The sequence below is a fragment of the Opisthorchis viverrini genome, assembly GCF_000715545.1.
Source record: "Opisthorchis viverrini unplaced genomic scaffold opera_v5_26, whole genome shotgun sequence".
NCBI lineage: Eukaryota > Metazoa > Platyhelminthes > Trematoda > Opisthorchiida > Opisthorchiidae > Opisthorchis > Opisthorchis viverrini.
The window spans coordinates 701042-710310 of NW_008751683.1; the positions used below are offsets into that span (position 1 = coordinate 701042).

The 9269-nt window shown below is 42.9% G+C and overlaps 1 protein-coding gene across 1 annotated transcript in view; it reads right to left on the reverse strand.

Annotated features, from left to right (window-relative positions):
- Positions 1-4749: 4749 nt before the first annotated feature.
- The window catches only part of T265_02261 (hypothetical protein), a gene marked incomplete at both ends in the record, with an annotated part of 21971 nt that continues 17451 nt past the window's right edge, over positions 4750-9269 (reverse strand). Inside the window, one exon of the mRNA XM_009166465.1 lies at positions 4750-5484. Within this exon, the coding sequence (XP_009164729.1) occupies positions 5271-5484 (214 nt within the window). The remainder of the gene's footprint in view (positions 5485-9269) is intronic.

Sequence of the window (9269 nt, forward strand, 5' to 3'; positions counted from 1 at the left end):
GACAGTATCCGGTATGGTTTGTCATTCAGTCGGTCGGTAATCAAAATGATTTTCTTAATTTAGTGATGTTCATTGGTCTCAGATTCCAACCACGGCTCCTTAATAATCAGTCAGAGGTAGTAGCTAGGAATTAACTCATTAATAGTTTGGTTCAAACAAGCCATAGACTGATACTCCCTATAGGTCTAATGATCACACTTTTTCGCTCCATTCGAGTGTTAGCCCTATCCTCGAAAGTCATATTCCCTTTATTGCATCAAACCAGTGTGTTACTAACATTCACCACCAAGCACATTGGACATGTGACCCAGACAGATCGCTGTTTACATCCATATGCTGTCCACAAATTTGTAGTACAACAGATCTGTTAGACGTTCTTAACAGCATTTCGTGACGCTGCAGCACTAAAAATAGTGCGTTCAGTGCTCTGTCAGAACACCCCAGCAAACGGCCGGAGGTTCAGTGAAAATAACGATTTCGATAAGATTACAAAATACTTGAACAACTTAAGTCTAAATGAAGTGAGGAGGGCGATAAGAAAGGACGTTTTGGTAGAAATTTGTCCCCTAGTAAGCATTATTTTCAGGGTTCATATGAGCCGTAAGAAGCGCCTATTACGATGGTCACACCCCCACACAAACGTTCACACGTCCGGTCCCGCCAGCATATACTTGCATCTGGTCGATATTTAGTTAAATATGGTGTGATTCCTCGACCCATTGCTGACTAGTTCTTCGATTGATTTTTCGTTCCTCTTCAGGACATTTTACAGCTTATTTATTCCAAATCAATGACAAACAATCCCGAAGTTTATTGAGCACGACCGTCTCACAGTGCTAGAAACAGACAAAGAAAACAGGCAAACTCGGCATAATTTAGAAGTCAGAAAATTGGCAAGAGTCGGGAAAAAAGCTGATTTGCAATTAACTTCAGTGTAGAATTAGTGCAGTTGATAATACTGTGTCTACTCATCCGATCGGGCACTCCTCGCGTGGTGAAGAAGCGTTTGGAAGCCCATCAACAGGTTCGGTGAACGGATCAGCTGACGACTGGTCAACAATAAAAAACTTGATAGTCCGGACGCAAATCATAAATCCGAATAGTGGTGGATCATTTCATGTGGTAAAACATGCACAAATCATTCATGCACTTGTACGAGCGATCCAATCAGTCAGTCCCTTTTTCAAAGGAGGACAAGTCTCCTACCGTATGCAGTCTGTGTGTGATAATGCACTGCTTTGTTTCAACTGAAGGACCCTTGGTGAAGGGGATCATTTGTCACTGGGGCATCTTTTTTGAATTTTGCGAGACGGTCTTCTTGACGGTCATAAAAACTTTATTTGGCGCCAGAAATCGCCCTTCTGGAGGACGAAGCGGTCTATGTTTGGAGTATCCATCGTTCAGGCTAATTTGCACTGTCTTTGCACCTTTAGTTCGTCCTTCGAGGATAATCTTTCTTACACAATGAGTGATGAGTCCAGCAAACCAACTCGCACTACAATCGAACGGAACTGAATCGATGTACAGGGCTAGCTGAAGAACATGTTGCCAACCAGAGCACAATCCACTTTTGACCTTAAACTACAGTTAGTGGTGTCGGAACTTGTCGCCATCAAGAGAAAATTAGTCAGAGATATTCAAGAAAATTTGGTCGCTTGAGGAAGCCAAAGAGTCTCACCAAATGGTCAGGATTGGTAATCGCTTTCGTGAAACAGTATCAATGAATAGCCAATAGTACAGAACAGTTTAACAGATTACGCTCATGGCTATCAGAGAGCTACGGTTGGTCTGACTGACAGCAAAGGATGATTCTAATTCTTTCGTTTTCCGAGTTATTTGAAATCCTGGGTGTCTTTCAAGGGCCATAACCATAAGTCAACATTGGTAACATAATTGAGATCGAATCACCATGATCAAGATCAGACGAATAGGAAGGTAAACTGTAAATCTCCCTGAATAGTGGTTTTTCTGCACCGCCTCCAATGATACCTAGCCAACGTCAATTTTTCATGGTAATCTGGTCGGGAATTTTTGTTGAGCAGCAGAGGTATTGAACTAAGATACTAATAGAAAATTCATATGAGACCTGTTGGCTGGTACTGTTTTAGAAAATCACCAAGTGTTGTTGGAGTATGTTGCATAAATCGGCCCTACCATTTAGGATGAGTGTTGTGCCCCGGTAAAAACTTACAAACAAGTCAGCACAAATCCGGAGCAACCTATGCACGTGGTGGGTGTGATAACGGAGAAAATTCAGAAGAGGATGCAAACAGTACCAGTTCATCTGATGAGCTAAAAAATCTGGAAGACTATCTGTCCCTTCGACATCGAAACAAAACACTAATTCTTCCTCTGAGAACGAACCTCTACTAGACGCGAGCCTTTCGAAATTCCCAAACGGTTACAGAAACCTTACGGGCGTCACTCAGAAGTGGGCGGCTCCTGAGAGAGAACGTGGGGCTCGCTGGTCGGCTACCAACTCCCCACGATGAATGCTGACTTTACCGACATTACTGCAAACTAACACTACTCACACGCTTGGCTTGAAGATTGATCAATCTTAACGAACACCGAGACCCGAATAAACAGCTGTAAGATCTTTGTGAATCGTTGATCGATGAGTTAGTGCCACATGTGGTTTGTCTTCTATATGGGCATGAGTACTGAGACACAATGAACGGTTGAGTACGAATTCACATCAAGTCACTGATCCTAGTGTTAGTGGATTCGATGAGCTTGGAGAGATGGAGGCGACTTCGTGTGCGGTAGTTGGCAGGAACGAACGGCTCTACCTATGTCATCCGGTTACACTGATCAGAATGGCGTTCTTGCGCCGGTCACAGGAGGTAAAACTGACTGATCGTGGCATAGCTATCACCGAGTACGGTGAACAGAAGCAAAACTGGCACATCCGTTGAGTCCACCAACGTCGCCGGGAGCAGCTCAACGACATCAGTACCAATCGTCTTGAGAAATATTTTGATTGGTTCAAATGGTCAGCACCACCGTTCACCTGCCAAATGTTGAGAATAAGATTAGAAATGAATAGAACCTAATTGCTGAAGGTGATTTACATCCTTTTAGCTCATACACAGGGATTATCCCCATAATGGCGATCATTGGACAAACGGAAGAAGCGGACGCTGTTAGAGATGGTGTGAGTACTTGGTGGCTGTTCGTGAGAAAGCAGTATGGACAGTGACGCCGTGATAAGGTTTCCACAGCTTTTCAAGTCCCTCTTTAAAGGTCACAATGGGAATTCGATAAGATAAAGAAACGATCAATGCGTACGGGATATCAGAGCAGTTTTATTAAAACATGATGTTTGTTATCGTAGTGACTTTCACTTGGTATCACGCTACCGACCTGGTGAATTCTTTCCTAAAAGTAAATAAAATGTTGCTTTGTTCACTTTCCCTCAAAAATATCGTTTCTGAATTCCGACAGACATCTCAAAGTTCCTGTGGATGGCGGAAAAGGTCGCATGCCGATTTCCATGTTTGTAGGATGGAAATATTTAGGACCATCTTTATTGCAACGTGAACCACAAAACAATAAAAGAGGATTAACATTAAATAAACCTCACCTTAAAAACAGTCCTGAATCACAGAAGTATGGTGAATTTTCACCTCTGTGGACAAATGACCTCCAATGCTAGACCAAACGCGACTGCCATTTCTAACCGGCCGCATACTGGTCACAGCAACCTGGAAACAGAAAATGTGCTGGCCACATGACTTATAACGCCCAAAGTTTCAGATATGGCTTTTGTGAGTTTCATCCCACCACACTAAAACTTTGCAGACAGACGGGAAACACCTAAATGCCGAATATTATCTGACAAAAAACATTGCCCCAAAACGTTAGAATCATACCTTATCATTCGGACCGTGCGCAGCTGGTGAGTTTGAATTCGCTGCGCAGATGGAGGTGAATCAGCTGACTACTGGTGAATGGTAAGAATTTTTTACCAGTCATCCATCCCCATGCACCAACTGATACCCAATGGTTAATGGGATTAGACATGATCGGACAGTTAAACAAACATGTGCCCGAAAGGTAAGAGTCTGTATCCGCTAACGAAATGTAATTTGTCTGATGCATCTTCTTCCAGCCAATGAACATCCCAAAATTGCAACCAAAAAGCTGCCCAGTGGGTTTCAAGCGTGTGCCACGCTACCTGGCTGGGAAGTCCTGACTGGCGGGTCAACTGATCGTCACAACCAGGACAGTTACTGGGCCGTCGTTCGATGAGTCGGGCTCAACGGAATAATTACGCCAGAACAGGAACACGACCGTTCAAACGAGAGTGGCGTGACTATGAACAAAATACCTATCCCACAAAACCCCGAAATTGCAACCATAGAAAAAGTTGCCAACTCTGGTAGAAAATCTAAAACCCGCGTCCCAGTTTCAGTACTCGCCTAAAACTAAAGGGTGAACATATATTTCTATGACTTAAGGTGCATTTCGACTCACGGACGAGTCCATGCGGGAAGACCGTTTTCGGGTTTACAGCCGGTGAATAAATGCGGACACCTGTAATTTGTAAGCATATCAGCCGTTGTACATCGCACGCATTCCGTGGCAACTTTATTCCTAATTATTTCTATCTATGGTTTCACTCTGTAGATCAAATTCACCAGATAGGCCAGGAAGAGTCGCTGATTGAACATTACGTTGTTCATCGTCTATCCAACTAAAAACTGTCGGAAGGTGCAAACTACTGATGAATTCGAACAAAATGAGGGACAACCTAGCGCAAATTCGAAGGCGAATTGCCTAGATATAAGAAGAGAAATCAACAGAAGTTATTTACCACGACAAAGTAAACAAACACTGTTTATTTGGAATGGTACGAGACAAACGAGAGAAGTGTGTGAAGTCTTGGCAAAAAACAGTGAAAATTGTCTGCCTCTAAATGATGTGGAAAACAACAAACACTCACAGAAAAAATCGATAAGATATGGAACCCTTGGTCACGAGATTCTTATGAAAAAACTGAAGCTAAACAACAGGGACAAAATCACAACACCTTTTTCACGGAACAAGTTTACATAAAAACAGAAGACCAAAGCCGAGATGGAAAGATTATAAATGCATAAAGGTGGCAATGTGTACTTGATCGAGGATCACAGATGAGTACGAAGCAGCTTCAGAATGGACATGATACCAAGGGTATGGGACATGATTTGTTAAACTAAGTAGCATAAATAACAACCAGGTAAATCATAAATAAGAACGGGAGACTAATTGCAGAAACAACCCGATTAGAATCCAGGATAGTTGCCAGTCGGATAAGGAGCTGTACCGATTGCACCTTTGAATGCACCAGTGGCTGCATTCTGCATTAGCTGGTCACCGAAAGCACCTCCTGAGGTGCCGTGCGACGCCTGTTGAATATGCGCCCCTTCTGATGTCATCGGGGGTGGTGGACCAGAACCGATGACGATTCCGCTCGGGTCACCTGCTCGTCGAGCACGCCTGAAGAAACGTGGGAAGTAAACGTTTATGATGGTCTGCAAAACCAATGAGTTTCACTGTGCTTCTAGAGAGAAAATTACGTAATCGGCTGCGAATACTAATCGGTTTCTTCCCAAGCACAGGCAATATATGGAGTACTTTTCCCACGACAGAATATCTTTCAGGAATGTCACACCGAAGAGGTCCAACTAATAAAAGCTAGCCCCGAGGACTTCTGCACTCATTCCACAGAAACTTAATTAACTGCGGTGTTTTTAACGGCTTTTGTCAGGAGGAAATGGCTTTCTTTAAGATCAGGGTTAATGATCCAGCTAATCGATAGTTTGACACACCCACAATAAAGATTCGTGTGTTACGGTGGGACACCTGCATAAGATCCTATCGTACTGATCACTACAAATGAATATTCAGCCAAGAGATCCAAATGTCTGATGTTTGGATAAGGTGTTCAGAAAAAGGATGGTGGGTCCCCGGTTTCAACTGCTGTCAAGGGGAAAAGTCGCTCCTCAGTGCGCCACGCAGTTGGTTGGGAGGTGGATGAACAATCTAGGCAGGGTGTTTCATCCACTCAAAGGCTGCAGTCTGTACTAAAATTGATTGTTGACAAACGGAGAGAGACTACCTAGAGACTGGTTTTTATGCTAACAGGTACTGAATTACTACTAACGGTAAGGTTGACGAACTACATTGGTTAAGCGAACAGACTGTTCAAATTCTTGACTCGAAAGGACTGCAATACGTTTTACCTTAAGCAGAAGGTAAAAGGGTGAAAAGCATAGTTAGATGGTTTTTACTTCTCATTTCGAAATGAAAAAGATTCAACGAATTCGGCTTGGTGCACAGTGCGACTGGTACTTCTGTTGCTGACCTGAAGATTTCAAGGATCCACCACAAACGGATATGGTGGAGGAACACAGCAACCTATCTACAGCGACCACTAACGAGACTGGCCAAAAAACGGTCCGTCCAGCATTTGGAAAACTTACTAGCTTTAGTTAATCGTGTATAGCAGTCGATATTTTCAGATTTCAAATTCACAATATGCACAAGGTGAGGTTCACTTTCTCCAAATATGAAGACTTCAAACCGGTCGCAACGTGCACTAGCAAGTTAGTCTATCCTACAACAGTGGTGGTCTTTCAAAACTAAAACTCTTGGGGGAAAACAGTGTTCTACATAGACGTAATATACTACTCATTAGACTGCTAAAAATTCTTTGACATCCCACGACCGGTTACGCCCTCCTTAGAGCTCGTCAGGTAGGCACAGTCCCCGAGTTTTCGCCAACCTTATGTTCTACTCGAACCCAAATCGCACGAAGTGAGTGAACTACACTCATTTGCAGACCAATTTAGTTTTCCGGGAGACTCACCTGGAACCAAGCTGAACCTCTCGTCGTTTAAGTCCTACACAACTGCTGTTATAGTTACAGGATGATGCGCTGACACTGTCTATGAAAACACCAGGCCAAATGTTAAGAAGCAATGTCAAAGCGTTTCTGAAAGCTATCCTCCGAGGCGCATTCGACTCGGTTGAACAGTCTGTTCTTCTTGAGACGCTTGCCCACCAAGCAATGCCTCGGAAGTTTGTAAACATAATAGTTCTTCGTATTCTCAGACTTCCAGACGTATGAGAATGTAGGGGGAGCTCTCCAAAAGCTTCCATACATTCAGCGGTGTCCGTCAGGAGTGACAAGTCTCTCTCTTGATTAATTTCTTGAATGGTCAGATAATGAGACGAACGCTGGAAGGTAATTAAAACCCATGTGTCCAAAAGCCCCCGACGAAAACCTTGTCGACGTAGAATATGCAGATGACATCGTTCTCGTCCTCGAAAAGGAGATGGCTATTCCTGTACCTGGCAGAGGGATATAAAGGAGATTACGAAACGTTTGGGTGCTGTCGGTGCTACTCGCTTTCCAGGATGAGGACCACGTGATCCCCACTGCGCAAGAACAGCTCGTGACGGTAGATGTCGGCGAATCCTTAATCAAGCAGTTAGGAAGCTCGTGTTCAGTCGTGCAATCAGGACTTCTATTCAAAAATGTGTCCAGCACCAGAAATGGCGTTGGCTAGGCCATGTACTGTGCATGCCAAGCCATCATTTGCCGAAGAGAGTACTGTTTTCCGTGCCCGATTCAGAATGGTAGAAGCAGAGACGTGGCCAACATGTGAACCGGCAGAGGGGCATGAAAGAGGCTCAGAAGATTTTGGGTGCTGTCAGTGCTATCAGCCTGAGTGTGTAAAGGTATAGGCCCTAAGTCCCTTCCCTATCAACCTTTATTCTTTTCAAATAAATCACGGTCATACGGCAGCGAAGCATCAGTGTTGAACAACTGATGTTATGCTGTCGACGATGATGATGATGATGAGAAAGATGTGCGAACTGAATATACACTCAGTTATTAGGGCACACTAATTTCAGGATGGGAAATCCTCGAAAGTCCTCACAACAGAGATATATAATGAAACGTTGAGGTAGTCTAGTGGTGTATTCCTCATCTGCAGATAAGATGGTACGATAAACAGATCCTCATCATAGCCCATTCAGGCGGCGGAAAGAGAATCGTACTATATCCAAATAACCGTGACAGTGTTCATACTCGGTAAATAAGCTTGTGCCGAGGTGACAAGCCAATGCACTACACCTGACATCAAAAAAGACACCCACAAAAAGTGAACAATCGTGTAATCACAAACAACAGCTGATTCATGGTGGCGTTTCGATACGATATCCCTTACATTATTTATTTCAAGTTAATTTATTATATTATTACATAATTATTTTATTCTTATCTATTATTGATTTATTTCATACTTTATATACTATATCTTTTATTTATATATTATTTTTATTTTATATGCATATATTTTTTCAGGATTGTGCTGTGGTGAAATTGTAGGTAAACGTCATAACTGTCTCACGCACATGCATCACTAAAGGGGTCCGCCTAGGTAAGGTGACTTTGAATGGAACGTATTGTGTTCAAAAAGTCCTCGCTCATTGAATTTCTTCGCTCAGCCGTAGTGTATCTACCTGATGCCGTTACACACCCATACGGACATCCCGGAGTTTCCAGGAACCGCGGCACTCATCGGCGAATTCACACAGATGCATGGAAACGAGTAGAGTATTAAGGACCTGTGCGTTTCACTAAAAGCTTGTGATTTCCAGCCTTCAGTACTTGCCACTGTTTTTTTGCATAAATCTTGCGCTTCGCTCATAAACCTCGTGTTTTTTTAACTCGATTAGTATAGAAATATTAAAAATGTGGTTTATTCGGTACGATGGTGCTTCTCTACAGTGACCCAAAAAAGCCAACAAACGCGCCTCCTTATGCAGGAGTCCGTACTTTGCAATTAAGGACAACTTAATAGGCACATCTATGATCATCTCAAAAAAGCATAATGATGGGTGAATCGTTAGAAGCAGTGCATACTGAATTTCTTCAAAAAAATATCCGTTCGCTTTTGTGACACATTGAAAATAACCTAACAGTACATAAAAAAAGAGAAAGGGTACTCATGATGCCGGGGAAAAGTTTCCCCCGTGAGAAGACTCCCTGTAAAGCCATCCTGATATCTGTAATATCAACCAGTATGAAAAATTCTTCCATTATTTTTTGTTAGAAACAACAGATTCATACGAAGTTTCCGCGCTTGTTGCTTCCCCTTGTTTTCTTTTCTTGGAAACCTCTTTTCATCTCTTCACCTATGTCTTCCAAGAGTGCCTTACACAGAGACAATGAAAGTGCTCTGATTATCCTACGCTGGAACGAGAACGGC